The 19903-nt window shown below is 45.3% G+C and overlaps 1 protein-coding gene across 1 annotated transcript in view; it reads right to left on the minus strand.

Annotated features, from left to right (window-relative positions):
• Fam124a (family with sequence similarity 124 member A) overlaps positions 1-19903 on the minus strand; it is a 49007-nt gene that overhangs the window by 1567 nt on the left and 27537 nt on the right. The window contains exon 3 of the mRNA XM_051195553.1: positions 16622-17355. Coding sequence (XP_051051510.1) covers positions 16622-17355 — 734 coding nt within the window. The remainder of the gene's footprint in view (positions 1-16621; positions 17356-19903) is intronic.

Genomic DNA, 19903 nt, shown 5'->3' on the forward strand with positions numbered 1-19903 from the left:
GACATGAACAAGCATTTATCTAACCCAGATATGGCACAGATGACAGATTAAGGAAATGGGCCCACCCATTGGCTTGGTGAGCCAATGAGTTTGCTGGGGTTACTTAACAGTAGCATGAGTCACTCCATGGTAGTGGCATCACCAAAAAAGCCCATCCCGGCATGGGTGATGGATGATGATGCATGAAAACTGCATCCTTTGCAGTCCCTACCCAGGCAGCTCCATGGAAGAGCCTCCCCTGAGCAACTGTTTACTGCTTTCATAACCTTGGAAAGGGCCTTGGGACTCTCTTAACTTTCTGAGTGTCCTGAGACTTCTAACTTCAGACAAATTCCCAAGGCTCCTTCCAGGAGGAACTGTTTCTATTCAGAGAAAACAGTTTCCCAACATCAAGACACAATCTAGCATGGGCAGTATTTTTTCCCAAAAGAGAGGGTGCTGGGGGTAGAGGGTAAGCATTTATTTTCATGCTGATAGGAACTATGGGTTCCTTTCCTTTCCACATTTTTACCTTCCAGGAATCAGTCACAAGAAGGGGAATGGCTGCGTCCTGAGGACTCACTGAGGACACTTGGTAGGGAAGAGAGTTTCACCCTTCAATGCCCTACTCTGCTCATTTTTTACACACCAGCCCTCTTCAGCTTAACAATCCATCAGGACGTGGAACCTTCTGCATGGAACCAGGCACTATGCTCACACATCTTTCACCTCCTCTGATTATCTCCAATGATTCCTCTGGGCCAGAACCAAGATGACAGTGCAAAGTGTCAATTAGACAATAGGTTTGAGGACAGTGGGTCTGGATTTGTTTAGGACTGTAGTGAGATATTCCCTTTGTCCGCACCTGTGGCACAGACCATGCCCATTGGGGTGGGGACAGGGGCAGATGTTACCTGGGGGAACTATGTCTGAGGAAGGGGCTCCAGGAGCTCTCTTGCTTGCAGTACAGGAACAGGAGAACATCTGGAGGCATCCTTGGGACCAAGAACCTGCTGGTGTTCATCTGTCTATGTGTGAGTTATTTCTCCCTGAATAAACATCTATTCGGCCTATCTGTTTCTTCTGATCCTTATTAAACCTCAATATAGGACAGGGGCACCTGTCCTAAAATAACAACAACAACAAAAAAATTCTGCCAGGGTTTCTTGTGGCTTAGGCTATCTTCATACCTGTCTGTCATCTCTTCTAGTAGCTAGAAGATGCGGGCATCTCCTTCTAGCAGGCTGAGACACTCCTCTTCATAATACACACTCCCACCTCCCCCATTAATGAGGAGTTATTGTTCAGTGGACTATGCATCTATTGAGACCTTAACACAGGTAAAGGAGGGGGCGCTACAATGCAAGATTCAGGTTTGACCACATGAATTTAGTTTTTAAACATTACTAAAAAGATAGAAGGCATAACAACTAAGAGACTAGAGGGTGTGATGGGGGACTGGGAGGGAACTCATCTGCTCAGTGGGGCAGAGTGGACTTGAGTAGAGGTGGGTCCTGAATCACACACAATACAGGACATGGGCATGCCAAAACTAGGTGGCTATCTGGCAGGATGGCAGTGTGCAGCAGTTGGATGGAGGTGGGGAGCCCATTCAGAAGCCATTGCAATGATGTTCCAGTTTTCACATTTTGGGATACCTAAACTCCATCTGCACGATATACACAGATTCTCCCCAGCTATGGATTCAGAGGAACAGAATCTCCTGGGATTGTCTGCCTGGCATTTCTCTTTTATTTCTCGTTTATAGCTCATTTGGCTTTTGTCCCCATGACTTGCTGATCCCATTCCATTGCTGAGGCTCTGCATATCACAGTGACATCCCAAAGCTGTTTTTATTAAGTGTTGCTGGCAGCCATGTAAGAAGAAAAACATGCTTCTGACACCTCGGTGTTAGGGACAGAGATGGGCAGATCCCTGGAGCTTACTGACTCATCAGTCTAGCTGATGGTGAGCTCAAGGCTCAGTGAGAGACCTTATCTCAAAATACAAGGTGGAGAGAATTTGTGAAAGACAATTAATGTTGGCCTATGGCATCTGTGTGCATGTGCACATGTGGAATGCACCCAAATACACATGTGCATACATACAAAACACACACCATACATACAATAAACAATATTTTTCTTAGAGCCCAGATTATGGATGTTTAAAGAATATCATACAAGGCCCAAGTCACCTGAGAAGGGTCACAGCTGGTGACTGTTGTGAGACAAACCAGTGTTCACCATCACTTAAGCTTGGCTGGGTAAGAGAGAAGACAGGACAAGCTTGTTGGGGGAAGGAAGCCCTGAGGGATGGAGACTTCTTCCAAGTCTGGAAAGGCACAGTTCCCCCTGACACCTGGGTGAGGTTTGCTTATTGATAAGTATGAGCCACAGTGCAGCCACAGCTTCAGGGCCCCTACAATTCTTGGTGAGGGTGCTTACAGTCTGGACACGCTTGAAAAGGGAAGCCACTGGCTGGAGTTCCAGGGGATGCCGACGATTAAGGTTCTCAGTCAAGTGACTGCCAAGGGGCACACACATCTCAAGGAGCAGGTGGAGTTAAATTTGGCTTGAAGTCCAGCATGGCAGGCAGGTGGACTGTGGGCTTTAGCAGATGAGTTCATGCTTGCACAAGCCCACATGTGTTCTTGCTAGTTTCTACAGCACCATGAAGGTGGGAGGCCAGAGAAAGCCCACATCCCGCTTCTCTGAAGAGAGCTGGCAGCCACTCAGGTTTGCTGGGGAGTTCGACATGTACGGTGGAGGTGCCTGCTGGGTGTGAGTAACTCAAGGCTGACACAGTGCTGTGGATACCTCTCCTACCCCACCATCTCTAGAGCCAGGTGATGAGCATGGTGCATCTCCCTGGCCTCGGGCTGGGGTCCTTCTCTAGCTTTATCCAATGGGATCTCATCTGAGTACAGCTCATCATGCCAAGGATGGAGCCTCTCTGCTGTGTTTCCCTGGGGCTGGCCCCCCTCTCCTCCCTTGTCTGCTTGACTAGGAATAAAGGCTGAGAGTGAAACCAGAAACTCTTCCCTAGTGGGATTTACCAGAGTGAAACAGGAGCTTGGGCTTCAGTGTTTGGCTGCCAGCTCTCAGGGGTGTCCCCGTGAGCCTTAAAGGCGACAGCAGAGATGGTGTGAAGGCAGCCTCCCTTCCTCCCCTCTGGAGCAGTGTGGGCTGGATGCCCCACTGAATTCACAAGCTGCTTTCCTCACTATTTAAGGAACTCTCTCGAAGAGCAGAACAGCATGCATAAATTATCTGCTGAGGGCAACCAGCCAGGGGGACCTGGCTATGCTTCTGTCACTGGGGAAATAGAATCCAGCTACAAGCTTGTCCTGAGGCTGCAGCACAGGCTGCTTCCTGGTGAAGTGAAGCCGTCTCCTGAGCCGAAGCACCTTCCTCAAAGGGTCTTAAGAGGCTCATTCCTGGATGTGTGCTAGGTAGAACCACTCTGTTAGTGCTAGTAGAGGTGATTGGGTCTCCCTTCCAGGGGCCTGGGGTATCCCCAGCCTGTTCAAGGTCAGGAAGTCCCGTCTCTGACTCTTCTTTCTAATTAAGGCCATCCTCTCTTGCTCTGTCCTTGGCAAAAACATGACCAGCACAGCATTGTCTGCTGTCTAGTAAATCAAGGACAGACCTTTGAACTCAGGGATTATTAACAATGAAGGCCATCTCAAGGAAGTCGGGTAACTGAGTCGTGAGAATCTGGGCTTGCCTGTGCAACATGGGGTGCACATAAGAAGGCGGGGCTTTACTCTCCGTTCACGTTCCTCTAGGAGGTGTCCATATTCTTTCTAAGGATACAGTCCATGGCCAAAGCCTATGTCCCTTCCTGAATGTTCACGAGGGAAAGGTGGCATCAGAGAAGAACAAGGTCAACTTAGGTGGAGAGCCAGGTACAATTTGTTGGAGGTTGGAAGAGTGAAGCGGATTATTGGGTGTAAAGTAATTGGTACTTTAAGGGCTCTGGGGAGGTAGCAGAGTTAGGAACACAGGTTGCTCTCACCAAGGACCCACATTTGACTTCCAGCACACACATGGCAGCTCATGACAGTTCTGTCAGTTCAGATCCGACTCCCTCTTCTGGTCTCTGCAGCACCAGGCACTCATGTGGTACAGAGACTTACATGTACGCAAAACACCCATGCACATAAAAGAAAAAAGTTGGTAGTTTAAGCCAGTTTATCTGGAGTGTCATTTCCTGTGCCCCTTTTGTTCCACTGTTACGGAACTGTGAGGCTTCCTGTAAAACCAGCGGTTAGAGCAATGTGCTAGTTCTACTCCTCGGAATGGCGGGTGGCATGACTCAGGTCTAGAGAGAGGTATGCACTCCCCAGCAGTGATAAAATGTCATCAAGGTGATGAGTGTTCACCCCAGCTGAACTCCTGACAGGCCATGTCTTCCCTCTGGCTTCCCCCCACAGTCGAGTGACTCCTAACCGCCACCTCTGAGTGTGGTGCTAGCTAACACCTGCCTTCCTTAGCAAGAGAGCCCTGTAAAACCCTGCCTTCCTCTCAGCCCTGCCTTCTGAAATCCCAACCCTGTGCTCTGGGCCACTGGGAACTTCCATTTCTAGTTAGCAACACAAAAGCTTCATTCACTCTACATCTGCTTAGACAGCTGCCCACCCTCTGAGACAAAGTGCAATGGGATGTTGAGAATACTGATCGAGATACTTTCTTCTCCTGGAGAGTAAGAAACGCCCGGTCTCTTGGGAGCATTAATAGGAACAGAACTGCTAGGTGAGCATACTTTTAGTTTTAATAGGTACTTTTAAAGACTTCAGAATTGATAGTAAAAATGTATGATTTCACCAGGAATTTAAATGTATTTCAATTATTTCACACTTCACCAAGCTCTGGTATTACTATTGTAATACCAGACTTTTAGCCCTTCTGGTGGGCAATGGCACTTCATCATTGTATTAATTTGTATTTCACTGATGATCACCCCACCCCTGTCTCCAGGGTTTCAATATGTAGCCCAGGCTAGCCTCAAATTCAGGATCTTTCTGCTATGGTCCTGAGGTTGGAATTATAGATCTATACCATCACGCCTGACTTCAGGGCATCTTCCCATGCTCATTGGCCTTGAAGAGAACTGTTGTATGTGTATGAAGTACCTGGCCTTTGTACAAATTCTGGGCTTAATACTTTAAAGAAGATATAAGCATCACAGATATTTCAATCCACCTGGAACCTGTAGTTTTATGCTCTGATTTCTTTTATGATTAAACATTTTTATTTATTTATTTTTAAACACTTTTATTTTTAATAGAGGCATTTACATGTTTTTTCAATGCTGCTGCTGCTGTTGTGCTATTTTAAGAATGAGTTGCAGCTGCGGGTGAGGTGACTCTGGGTGTTTGCTATGTTAGGATGAAGCCTAGGTCTGATCCCCAGAACCTACAGTGAAAAGAAGCAGCTGAGCCCTGAAGGTTGTTCTCTGAACCTCACCCCTACGGTACCTGTGCAGCTGGGTATACACTGGCATGCACACATGCATGCAAGTATACGCGTCTAAAACTCTTACCAAGGTCATTTTAAGTGCTTTATATATGTATGTTAAAAGTATACTGTGAAGTAGTTACTTGTTTTGTTTGTTTGTTTGGTTTATTGAGACAGGGTTTATCTCTGTGTAGCCCTGGCTGTCCTGGAACTTGCTCTGTAGACAAGGCTGGCCTTGAACTCAGAGATCTGCCTGCCTCTGCTTCCTGAGTATTGGGATTAAAAGTGTGTACCACCATGCCCAGCTTGTCATTTGGTTTTGATAGGGAAAAGTTGAAAAGATTTTAGTATTAAAAAGAAAGCAGCTAATGCTAGAGAACAATTGTGAGAAATGTCTGCAAGGTGCCTCAGGAACCTGCTTCATGTAACAGCAGTTGGAAGCACTCAGGGAATGGAGCAAGGGTTTGGGAGATATCAAAAAGAGAGGGAGAGAGCACCTGGGAGTGCTGGGAACCATCACCACCATCATCATGGTCATCATCATCATCTCTCTCTCTTTCTGGCGCGCGCGCGCACACACACACACACGTATATCACAAATGTCCAGGATGTGCAATATGGAAAGCAACCAGATTTTTTCTGATTGTTCTTGGGACACTTCTTTTCTTTCTTGCCAGCACCAGCATATAAAGAAAGCCTACTACCTGTCTCTTGAAGCCTGTCAGGTGAGACAGGGCTTGTAGGGTCACAGCGACTACAGGAGTAGGCTCAGTGTGGTGTTCCCACCCTTACCCCTATGCATGTGTTTCCAGATCTAGTGTGGCTGGTCCACACTTCCACAGAATAAGCCTCTGCTCCCCTGTCCCTCCACCCCCTTGACTGTCAGTCTGTCTCTCTGTTTGTCTGTGTGTGTTTGAATAAATATTTACAAAAACAGTCAGCAGATTGGTTAGTCCAACTGCCTTGTGGTGTATATGCAACAATAAAACTTTATTATTAAACAAATGACAACATGGAAGTTCCATTGTTATGGGTATTCTAATAAAAATTTACTTACTAAAACAGATAGTGAGTCACATTTGGCCTATGGCCTTTAAACTTGTTGACTTTGGCCAATTGCTTTTTCTATAAACTTTAAAATCAATGTTCTAGTTTTATCAACCTCTCACCTATGCATGAATTAGGATTACTGCCTGCCTGTCTCCATTTTAGTTTGGTCATCTTCCTCTGACCCCTCCTTAAGGCCACAGCAACACTAGCTTGGTACATTGACTCTTGGCCATTTCATGGCTCACAGTGATAAAGACAACAGGTAGTCAGCAAGGACAGGAAGGGGGCATGGTTCACTCCTAAAGATATCCTGCCCACTCACATGCCTGGGGTGGAGCTGGGGTGGGAGGAGGGCTGGTTCTGTTTAACTGGACCACCCAGTCTGCCTCAAGGATGAGGGAATAGGCTAGTCTGATGGATAGAACTTCAATCATGGGAAGCTTCATGTTCCTTGTTTATTGTTATTGTGGTGGGTTTTCCCCCTCTGGACTTGAAAGCATTAATTCATAGATAACTGATTGCTACCATCTCCCATAGATTAGAAATAGGCCATTAGGATTCAAAGGCAGCATTATTGGAGACTAAGCCAGCTGACCACACCAGACAAGGAATACCACTGAAGCAGGCCCGCCAAACATCTTCCAAACTTATATCATGGCCAGGCATATATCATGGCTCAGATGACAGCTGATAAATTCTTTCCCTTCCTAGCACCTTAAACTTGGGCAGCCCACGGTGCCATTTGGACACATGGCTACATGTTTTTGCCAGAAATGGTACTGGAGAAAATGTCTCAAGACTGAGGTTGTCACCAACACATGCCAGGAGAGACAGGAATAGTTGAATTTATCCTGTGATATGGGTCAGCACTTCACAACCCTGAGTGCAACTGGGAGCAGCTTCTCTGCGGGAGCCCAGGAAGAGCATATAAAACTCCTCTGGTGACTTTAATGTCTAGCCAGAGCTGTGACCTCCTCAATTCGCTGACAGTTCCTCCTGCCTCACCTTTTCCTTTTCTTGTTCAAGGACCCACTCCTGTTTCCATGGCCACTGAAATAGTTGTTTTGAATGGTCATGAGTTTTTATGACTACCTATGACTCTTTTTAGAACCTTAAGAACCCTTCCTGTTGATCTGCATGAAGTAAGTGTTCTCGGCTTGACAGCTCCAAAAGTTGGCTCTGGAACAGAGACCCAGACAGCTATGGGGAGGTGGCCAGTTTTCCTTGTTCTAGTTGCCAACTGTGGCAGTTCATTTAGCATTCTCTCCTCCATTTTCATACTAGTATTTTGGCTAAGTTATGGAGAACTTGTCTTCTTAATTCACCTGTCTCGGGGGTAATATGGCAATTGAATTTCACTACCACATTCCTTTCTCCATAAATTTTTACCTTGTTCTTATCTACAACTCTTGTTTTTAACAATAAAACTTGCTTGCTAGCCATGAACCTCATCAGTTCCAACCATCATTCCAAGCTTTAGGAGTTTGCTTTTGTGATATCATCTATTCATTCAAGTAAAACAGAGTGCTACTGAATACATGTGAATGCCAGGACTGCTCACATCAGAGCAACTGACTCTCACAGAACAAAGAGAACTCTCCGGACCCAGGCTAGACCAAAGCTCCAGTGGCCTTCCTTAGAGCACACGTAGTCATGGCTACTAGAGAGTAAAGACAGATCTAATTTTCCCTATAAACCTGCTGGGAGATAGTGTTGACTACTGAGCTTGTTCCAACAATGCCTCTACTTCACAGAATAGGAGTCAGCACCCCAAAGTTTCCTATGTTAATATGAGTTACCCCAAGAGTATGTAAGGAACTCCCATCATTCCACCAGAAATCTGTGTCTTTCTTTATCCTCCTCTGTGTTACCACCTTGAGACAGGACCTCTTGTGCTTGCCTCGTGCTAGGTTGGCTGAGCAGCAAGCTATAGAAAGCTACCAGACTCTATCTGTCAATACTGGCATTATAGACACATGCAGCCATGCGTGGCTTTTATGTGAGTGCTGGGGATTCAAACTCACATCTTCATATTTACACAGCAAGTGCTCTGCCCAGCCCCCAAAGCTATCAGCTTATCTTGTAGCTGATTTCAGTTCAATTTGCAAATCTTATTACACTATTAACAAATCTGCAAATGTTAGCAATAATTGCTTTAAAAGGGCCTTTTGAGGCTGAATTAATTTCCTTTAACATATTATAAATGCACTGATGCATTTATATATTTAGTGGATTGGCTCCCCCCCCCCTTTAGAGATGTTGGGGATAGAACCCAGGGCCTCACACATATAGTCTTTACTGAATTTACCCCCAGCAATCCTAGTAACAAAATCTACAATCAAAAATACTTAAATAAGTTTAAGTTCAATCAATTAAACACTTTAAGACCATTATCCTAAATGCTTCAATTTCACACATTTACCAAAATTTACTCATATACTTCAACTTAAACGTACAATTTTTTTTTTTTTTTTGTTGTTGTTGTTGGCGGTGGTAGTGGCACAATAGTTTGGGTCAAGGGGCGTTGCACCATGATAGGCAAAGAGCTTATGCTGATTGTAAATGACATTTTAAAACCAGAATAACAAGTTCCAGATTTACAGATAAATTTCCCATGTGATGGTTTGACTGAAAATGTCCCCCAAAGACTCATAAGGAGAGGCATTGTTGGAGGCGTGGCCTTGTTGGAGGAAGTGTGTCACTGTGGGGTAGGCTTTGAGGTTTCAGAAGCTCAAGCCTGGCCTAGGGGCTCACTCTCTCTTCCTGCTGCCTGCCGACCCAGCTCCTTCTCCAGCACCATGTCTGCCTGCATGCTGCCATGCTTCCCACCATGATAATGGACCAAACTCTGAAACTGTAAGCCAGCTCCTATAAATGTGTTCCTTTATAAGAGTTTCCATGGTGATGTTGTTCCTTCACAGCAATAGAAACCCTGACTAAGACACTCAAAAACTCACCAAATTCTTAAAATACCAGGCAAAAATATTTCTCAACTTACCATAAAAATGCCAATATTATGAGTTTAATTTACTATCACATTTTCAGTCTTAATTCTAAGGTTTTCTGTGATTAGGCAAGAGTTCACCAGGAGTATTATTGTTCTCTTCAAGCAGTTTGGTGATGCTTTTCTAGCTGACTGAGCCTGGGAGGTGTCTTAACAAGGAGGGGCAAAGGCTGCTTAATTGGGATTCTCGTAACTTAAGAGGCTTGGCTATATATGTCTATGTCCTTGCACTTACATCAGTATTCAATTCTACCCTCCTCAGACTCTGCAACCCACATGGCTAATCCCTACTACTTCTTATCAGTTCTCCCAGGCTGTGTTTCTTTTTTGATACTTACACACTTGACTGGATTTTATACCTGTCAAAACTTTATTGCCTTGCAGCCCTTTGGTAATTAGGTGCTCTTGGGTTCATGGAAGAGAAGAAGACATTGAACTCAGAAAATCCAGCCATTTGGAATGTCCCACCCAAGTGCAATACTATAGGCATGACTGCAAGGCAGCTGCACAACTTGAGAGGGAGTGTCAGAAGTCAGCAAGTTGTACCATTAGACCTTTATGGTGGATGAATAAGGATGGCCCCCATAGACTCATATATTTGAATGCATATTCACTAGGGAGTAAGTCTCTTTGCTAGGATTATAAGGATCAGAAAGTGTGGTCCTATTAGAGGAAATGTGTCACTGGGAGTAGGCTTTGAGCTTTTCAATACTGGTCCAGTGTTCTTCTCTGTTTGTCTTTCATCCTGTGGATGAGGATGTAGCACTCAGCTACTGTCTAAGCACTGTACCTGTTGCCATACTCCCCACCACAAGGATAATGGATGGAACCTCTGAAACTAAGCAAATCAGCAATGAAACACTTTCTTTTATAAGAGTTGCCATGGTCATGGTGTCTCTTCATATTGTAGAACAGAGATTGAGACCCCAAAACATCTTACAAGGTAGGTAGATTCCTTCTCTGACTTCCATGGACCTACAGCACCATTCATGGTCCACAGCTTCCAGTCCCTATATCCTCTTGAAGTCCTGGTTCTGTGAGTTCAAGCCACATAATCCTGTTCCTGCCACCTATGGGACTGTGCCAAGGGTGGACATCTGGTATAAGGGAAAGCAATTAGCAGGCTAGCTTTCTGGATTCTTCCATCCCACCAGATACATAGGAAGAAAGTCACACCAAAACTTTGAGGTTGTGTCAAAAAACAAACAAGCAAACAAACAAACAAAACAAAAACAAAAAACAAAACAAACAAACAAAAACCCTGTTAGTTCTCATTTGACCTCATTTTCTCATGTGAAAGATTAGAGCCCTTGTTTTAAGAATATTGGGAGGCTGTCGAATTGTTTTTAATAGTGACCAAACTCTGGAAACTTTCTCTTTGTCCTTATTATTCATATTTCTTCAACTGTTTGCATGCTTCCTCTTTCTGTGTGTGTATGTGTCGGGGGCAGGGGAAGGTTTATTTTTCCTTACAGCTTATAGCAGATCATGAAGGAAAGTCAGGCTAGGACCCTGGAAATAGAAACTGAAGCAGAGGCCATGGAAGAATGTTGCTTACTGGCTCTGTTTGCTTTCTTATACAGCCCAAGACCACCTGCCCAGTGACAGCACTGCCCACAGTGGCTGGGCTCTTCCAAACCAATCATCAAAAAAGAAAGCCAAGCCAAAACTAAACACATAGGTTAGTGTAATACATTAATATTATCTGTACACATGCCATTAGACTGCGAGGCTGTGTTAAGTCCCCCAGGTAAGTCTTATGGTCTTTATAACTTTATATAACATGTAGAGTCATTTACCATAACCATAACCATGGTTTAGGTTTTGAAGTGGGCCTAAGTAGATGATAGAGAGAAGCAGCAGACACATGACAAAAATGATTAAATCGATGTTTATAATATCCAAAACTTAACCAAGGAAGTTCCGTGAAAGCAGTGATGCAGAGTTACCATAAAGATATTTGCTTTAGGAAGAGGTCCTTTCTTCCCTCCCCATGAGTGAGCATCCCATTAGTTGTTTTTACTGTAGACATCCCCCTATCATGAGATAAATAATAACTCTGTTGGAAATACTCTCTCCCTTAGGTGTTTGTAGGGCTTGCTGTCTTCATTTTTGGGATGTTTGGTTATTCTCCTTTATCTCTGTCTCTAATTCTAGTCACAGGAGAGCTGATGCCCTTCTTGGCATTTGTGGGCACTTACACAAGGGGTTCACAGACATGCACACAGGTCAAGCGCCCAAACACATGCTACAAAGAAGGGAGAATTCATTTGTTTAAGTTTAAACTACGCCTGTACTGGGCACTGTGTTTTGAATGTGAGATGTTGCAGACAGGTTCATGTGTTTGAACACTTGGTCCTGGGATGATGCCACCATTTGTGAAGGTTGTGAAGTGTTTAGGAGGTGAGGTCTCTTTGGATGAAGTGGGTCACTGGGTTTAGAGGTTTGATGACCTCATTTCCCTCTCTCTGCTTCCTGTCTGCAGAGGCAATGTCACCAGCTTCTTCTTGCTTTTGCCACCTTAGCATGGTGGCTGCATCCCCTTGAACTGTAAGAATAAACCCTTTCTCCTTGACAAGTGTCACTTCTTGTCAACTGTTTTATCACAACCATGACAAAAGTAGCTGAAACACTGAGGAGATGCCTATAGCTGTAAGATCGTAGCTCCAGGATATGAGGAGCTACAGGACTATAAGACACCTTGCCTTATAATTCTTTAGACTCTTCTCTGTAGGTGAGAGTCATTCCCTCCACTCAGAGTGGGACACTTTTCCCTCCCTAATGGAAAATGCAGCTTCTGTCTGGTCCCAGGTTTTACATGTGGGGTTTTCAGCCACTGGAAAGGAGGGTAACTTTTCTTTCCTAATTCCAGGTCCTAATATCTCGATGATGCCCAGGTGCACAGACATCCTGGACACACCAGCTACAGCCAGGGAAGCCAGACAGGGTCAGCCCAACATGGGAGGTACATCAGCTACAGCCACGGAGGCCAAACTGGCTTAGCCCAACACAGTGCATAGTTACAGCCAAGGTGGCTGGACTGGGTCAGCCCAACATGGTACATCAGCTATAGCTGTGAATTGGTAGAGGGGCTTTCAGCCAAGGCCTGTTGGGAAGAGGGTATCTTGGAAACACACAGAGCTTACATGCACCTGCTGTAGAAAGAGCAGCTTCACCCTTTTCCTCAACCCCCAGTAAGTGCTTCAGTAGCAGCTGTTTCTCATAAACAGCTAAGTTCTATTGCAGTTACATGGATGTTGCCCATTCAGAAAGGGAGAACACTGAAACTGTTTTGTTTACACGGGATTTATATAACATGCTTTAGAAGGTTACAGGAGATAAACAGCAACAGACAATGACCAAGGTGCAGCCTAGCCTAGCAGTTCCTGGCCTTCTCTCTGCTTTTCAGGGACTTATTCTCCTTTGTAGCAGTCTAAGCAGTTACAGACAGACTCAATTCCCACAACAAAGATTTCAGCTAAGCAATACATTAGGTTCAAACAAAAAGGACCTACATTTTGGAATTTTCAAAAGACTACATTTTATATGATATATGCTATGCAAAGGCAGAAAAGTAAATTTGAAAATGAATAATGATCATTGCACCCCAAAGGACACTTATACATTTCCAAAGTTTTGGCATGTTACCAGGAAATCTTAGCACACACAAGGACAGTTCTTGCTTGACTAAAGTTAATGGAAAACTTTTAGACCTTGATGGATTAATAAACACTGCTTTTATGAGTAGATTCAACCTCATAATGTAAGTGTTAGATAGGTGGAGTCTTCCCCCCAGTACCTCCTAACACACTGTCATTTTCATTATATTTCTTGCCATCTACCTCCCTGCTAGGAGATAATTTCACTAAGGAAGGGACTTCTGGTTGGCTACATTCAGAGATCACAGTGCCTGACATGGAGAAGGTGGCCTACGAATTGTCTGAGTGACCAACCAGTTAGAGTTAGGCATGGTACAATTTGCTCATGACCTCAAGATCCCAGGTGAGTGGGATCCAAGCACTCAAAGGTTAGTTACAGCGTGGGCACTGTGGCTGGGTTAATGCTCCAGGACTGAGGGTCTAGTCAATGTCCAGGCCGAATGAAAAAGGCTAAAGCAGCCACTGTGCATATGATCACATCTCTAAGTGAGGACATTCTCAGGACCCTGCCTCGAAGCTCATTTTGACAGACAGCAACTCTTTGTTCTAAGATTTAAAAAATGTTAGAAATATTTAGTCTATTTATTTTTATGTGTGCGTGTTTGCAAATGGACAGGTGCATAAGTGTGAGAATACTCTAAGAGGTCAGAGGGTGTTGGAACCACAGGAGCTGGACTTACAAATTGTTGTGAAGCCCCTGATGTAGATGCCATGAACCAAACTGGGGGCCTTCGTAAGAGCAGCAAGGACTCATCTCATAACCACTGAGCCATGTCAATATTATTCTCTACTTCAAATTATTCTGTATCTAGTTGCTATTACTTTTCTTGCTATGTTTGTATCTTTATCAGTTATCCTAAGTCTTTTAAAAAATGTGATATCTACTCATGAGTACACAAAAAGGAAGATGCCATAGTCATTCAGAACCTTGTTTTGACTAGATACCTTCCCTTCTTGAGCAATATAGAGTTCAGGGAGGGGCTGTGCTGTTTATAGCAAAAACCAAAGCCAAATATTCTCTTCTCTAGAAGAGTTACAAAGGGAGGAAGAGACTCCTATACAGAGAGTGTGTACACATATGTGCATGAGCGCGTGCGCGCGTGCGCACACACACACACACACACACACACACACACACACACACACACACATATAGATATATCTGAAAAAGGATATTTGAAAAGAGGGAACTGTAATGGCTAGTTTTGATTGTCAACCTGACTGGATTAAGAAATGCCAGGAGACACCTGGGAAGTTGTCTGTGTAAACTGAAGCATTTGAGAGATTTGACTGAAGAGGAAAGACTCAATCTGAATGTGGTGGCACCATTGTCTGTGATGGGGTCCCATGCTAAACAAAAAGAGAACAAGGAGAAAGCCACCTGGGGACCAGCACTCACTCCTGGGTGCCTCGTGCTCCTGAGGCCACAGCTTCAAGCTTCCTGCTGCCATGCCCTTCCTGATATAATGGGCTGTCCTCTCATACCATGATTTCAAATGAGTCCTCCCTTAAGTTGCTGTCTGTCACAGCAATGAGAAAAGGAACTAATGTAGTAATAGTTGGTACCAAAAACAAACAAACAAAACTGTGTGTAAAAGGTACTTTCTTCAGCGCCCTTCCCCTTGTGTCCTTTGTGTTGAAGATTGGAATGCACATTTTACTTAAGAGAAATGGGCAGGTGTGCGCCTTGTTTTAGAGCGGGAAGCTGCTCTCTGCACCAAAACAGGTCAACAGTGACCATTCTCCCAAACTGGGAGGCGCTCTGTGTTGCCTCTGTGGGCACTATTTAATGCACTGCTACTAAACTGGCTTAGAGAGAAGTTCTGCACTCCACAGTCCCAAGGTGAGAATCTGCTTTCTTTCTCTTTCAGCAATTTCTCATCTTTGAAAGCCTGCTCCTAACATATTTTACCATCACTGAAACATGTAGCTCAGCTTTGATACTACCTTTCTGTGTTTTTTTGGGTCAGAACCCAGGCCAAGCTGTCTACAATGTTCTTTCATTTATGCTATTATAAGGATGGAGGTTGGACAATTCATGACTCTGGAGAGGAAATCATCTCTTCAGCAGCCATCACATTCATCTGGGTCTTTTAGTACAAATATAATCCTTTGCATTTTGTTAACTTTTACTGGTGTAACTGTCATACTCTGCATAAAAAATGGCCAGTCTTCAGATGCAGAGTTGTTTCCCCACACATTTCAAGGAGGATTAGAGAGCAGAGGCTAATATTTAGTTTATTCAATAACAAAGCCACATTCATTGGCTTCTTCAAAAGGAAGTCTGAAAAATCAAGGAACTCCTATAACAACAGTATGTCAAGGTGACCCCCTCCCTTGAGCAAGGGACCCTGGATGCAGTTTGGGCGAGTCATCTGATGTGTACCTTTTCACCTCATCACATGAGGGATGAAGTTCTGGTGCTTAATGCCAGACGCCAAGTGGTGAAACTTTACCCGTGATCCCAGCGGGCACAATTATCCCCAGGGTCACTGAGCCCCCAAATGGCTACTGGTTCTTTCTCTTTATGTAGTCAAACATGAAAGGTGGAATCATAGAGGCTGAGTCCTTACTGATGATGAGAACAGAAGCCAGTGTCTGGACCATGGAAGGTAGTGCTCTACCCCTTAGCTACATCTCCAGTTCAAGGCAGTACAGGAAGACAGAGACTGGCCTGTTGACTCAGGAGGCCTGGCTTGGAACAGTGGTCAGGTAAAGCCAGGGGTAGCTCATTCTTTGACTTCCAGGTTCAATTTTGAGTGTTAGACTGCAATCATTTTTCTCTGATGAGTGTGGGACACATCATGCTGGGGTGCAGGAGAAAGGAGGTAGCAGTCTGGAAAGGTTGGAGCTAACATAGGCTCCCTAAAGAGCACCCATGTGGTGGTGGGGGCTACCTCAAAGATATCCACTCCTTCTAATGTTGACAAGGGGCTCCTTTCCAACACTGATCTTAACCTTCTGTGGCAGCAAGTGTGGAAAGTGGAGGGTGGGAGCAACAGAAAGCAATCTGAAATCTTTATAGACTTGGTACAATTTTTCAAACCCCTGGGCTTCTCTTGGAGAAGTGGAGAATAAATACATTGGGCAAACCTCCACAGGAGTGAAAGATCTGAGTTAGGGCTCTGTATCAGTAAGTTTCCCAGGTGAGAAGCCTGTGGGCTTCCACCCCTAGAGAGCTGTGAGTGTTAGGAGTGTTCAACCTGGGGCAACACCTGGAAGAACTGCGCATGTGTCTACAGAGGCCTGTACCACTGAAGGGACACTGAGGGAACCAGAGGCAGAGATCTTTCCACCTTCACTCTTGCTTGGAAGAGTATGGGAGGCGCCATATTGGTCTAGGATGGGCAAGGCCATTTGTGCTCTTCTTTGCCCTAACTCATGGTTCTGTACATCTACATGGCTTTCTGGCACAACAGACCTGCAGACAGACAGACAAACAGACAGACGTCAGACGACCTCTGTACCTGCAGAAGGATCTTGTTGCCATCGTGGTCCTCAGTCTGCCAGCGCCCTTCACTGATGGGGCTGCAGGGGTTGGGAAGGAGGGGCACCAGCTGTCCGATGTCCTTCACTCGGAACTCCAGCACTGAGGAGTCGGTGGGTACCGGGGTCTGGTCGAAGGGCAGTCTTTTCAGGGAGAACTGGATATCCACATCCAGATTGGAGAAGATGGGGAAGATGCAGAAGTCTGCTTTCCTCTGGCTGGGGCTCCGGCGTAGGATCAGCTCATAGAAGCGGAGGCTGTCTGCATAGCTATCGTGGCGACAGTAGATGGTAAAGCGCACAATCTCCTTGCCATAGTGCACTGGCCGGATGGCCCACAGTGGGGTTCCAGGAGCCAGAGTGAAGAAGTCCTGGCTACAGGGAAGGTAGGGTAGGAAGCGGCCGTGCACACGTTCTGTGTGGTGGTGGCGCCAGGGTGGCTGTTGCAGCACCCGGTGCACCTGCAAGATCTGCTCCTCTCCATACTCCTCCTGCAGGAACAGCACTACAGCCAGTGCTGGCTGCGTACCCTTGGGGGACTTCCGTCTTCGCCTGCCTGTGCGCCGCTCAGAGACTCGGAACAGTGGGAGATCAGGGTGAACCCATGCCAAAACTTTGTCGATGGCCTCCTGCAGTGGCTGAGATGTTCCTGGGTCTGCGATGATGTGGATGCTCACCAGGAAAGGGTCCTGTGCTTCCTCCACAGAAAGCTCACCTGGGAGCACACAGGAATGAATGAATGAATGAATGGATAGATGGGTGGGTGGGTGGATGTATGGTGGGCAGATGGAAGAGTGGATAGATGGATGGATAGGTGGACGAATGATTGAGTGGGTGGATGGATGGATGGATGATTGGATGGATGGATAAATGGGTGTGTGAGTGGATGGATAGGTGTGTGGATAAATGGTACATGAATGGATGGATGGATAGGTAGGAGATGGATGGCTGGATGAGTAGATGGATGTGTGGATGAGTGAATGGATGGATGGCTGAGTGTATGAAGTGATAATTATTCCATTAAGAGAAACAGTAATGCCTGAACAAGAAGAGAAGCCAAAATCCAACTGAAGGGAATCCATGACTTTAGATTTTTGTGATCCCAAGTTCTAGAGAGGGAAAGGGGGCTATTGCTTTATGTTTGACAGTGTTTGTAAAACCTTGGTTCTGTCCAGCAGGTTGCACAGTTTCTTCTAGATAGATAGGAGAAGTCAAGTCTCTTGACTCAGAAAGCTCTAGTGGGTTCATGAGCCCCCTTTACACATGTGCCTTTTGTCATAGGGCTTTAATAATGTTGGATCAAAACTTGTCTGAACTGTTCATCTCAAATGTTATCCATCTTGAGAACAGCTGAGTTCATTGTTAACCTTCTCTTATTCACTTTCACAGTTTTTTGAGCAGCTAATACTGCCAGGGAGTCGGTAGGGAGACAAGGAGGACTATAGAAGACTGAACAAACGCTGTTCTCTTAGAGTTACGTGGTCTACAACCTGTGTCGCCTCAGGCTGTAGCTTTTAAAACAACCATAACCACAGGTGAGAATTCAATGATTTAGGTGGAAAATGCAGATATAAAAGTGTAAATTCAATGTGATATGTGTCTCTAATGGTTGAAATAGATTAGTATCTTGGGATGGGATGCTTACAGAAAATATAACCAATGGAATCTTCTGAACTTCTTTTTAAAGTTTCTTTACATTTGTGTGGAAGGTGAAGTCTAGAGGACGGCAAGCTGGAGTCCATTCTCTCTACCATATGGGTCCCAGGAACCAAACTCAGCTTGTCAGGCTTGGCAGCAATAACCTTTACCCACTTAGCCAACCCTTGCCTACCCTTCTTAAACTTCTAATAAAGAACAGATGGCATGGGCCTTCAACAAGACCATGCAGCTAGATAACGCATATGTTTCTTTGGTTGGATGCCAGATGAAAGGGCCATCTTTCTTCTGGGTTATGTGTAACAGGGTTGCCTCATTTCTGTAGATATGAGACCCCTACTTGGAGAACAAGCTTTTCTCTCAACAAGGCTTCAATAGTAGATGGTATAGATTATAGGCGTGCAGTTGTGGATTTCCTAAAATGACCACAATGCCTTACCCACAATCTTTTGTTTTGCTTATTTCATTGGTCTGCTTTGTTCGTACCTTTAATGGACTTTTAAGGGTGCTGTCCTATGTGTCTGGCCCTGAGTGGGGCAGGAGCACCCAGTCTGGAATGGGACGTTCCCTCTAGTCTGCAGTTGAGGCATCGAGCACAAGGCTCAGTCTCACTGAAAGGACCTGGCACTGTGATGTTGCAGATATAGGAAGGAACATCCAGAGATGAGCACAACACCCTGGGGTTGTGGTGAGGAGCCAGGTAAAGTGGTGAGGCAGGTGTGCTCAGAAAAGCTAATTTGCTCCGCCCAGAATTTCACAGATCTTGAATAGGTCAATTACCCTTCCTATGTCCCCAGGCTGATACCTCTGTGGTGGTTTGAATGAGATTAGGCCCATAGGCTCATATATTCAATTCAGATGCTTGGCTCCCAGTTGGTGGAACTGTTTGGGAAGGATTAGGAGGTGTGGCCTTGGGAGGAGGTATGTCACTGGGGGTTGGTTTGAGGTTTCAAACGCTTAAGCACATTTCTAGTTCTCTCTCTCTCTCCCCCTCTCCTCTCCTCCCCTCCCCTCTCCTCCCCTCTCCTTTCCCCTCCCTTCCCTTCTCCTCTCCTCTCTTCTCCCCTTCCTTCTCCTCTCCTCTCCCCTCCCCTCCCCTCCCCTCTGCTGCTCTCCTCCCCTGCCTCTCCCTCTCTCTCTTCCTCTCCCCCATCCCTCTTCCTTGTGCTTGTGATCAGCTGTGAGCTCTCAGCTACTGCTCCAGCACCATGCCTGCTTGCTGGCTGCAATTCTCCTAGCTATGATGATCATGATGATGAAAAACCCTCTAGAATGGTGAGCCCCCAAATTAAATGCTTTATTTTCTAAGTTACCTTGGTTATGGTGTTTTGTTATGGCAACGGAAAAGTAAGAAAGACAACCTCCAACTGCAAAGCTGACTGTTTAACCTGGCAATACTTTGCCGTGGGGGTGGGGCAGTTTGCTGGCCATAGTTGTATGTGCCCAGTTTAGAAACCATACCTGAGAAAGAGGTTTGACCTTCAAAACATACTGTGTGCCTTAACTTAAATGTAATGGAATTTAGGTGAATGTGCTATGTGTGCCTTCACGTATCTGTGACTGATCTTAGGTGAATCTAGACATCTTTTGAGAAGTGTGAGAGGGAT

Source organism: Phodopus roborovskii, unplaced genomic scaffold (assembly GCF_943737965.1).
Source record: "Phodopus roborovskii unplaced genomic scaffold, PHOROB, whole genome shotgun sequence".
Classification (NCBI taxonomy): Eukaryota; Metazoa; Chordata; class Mammalia; order Rodentia; family Cricetidae; genus Phodopus; species Phodopus roborovskii.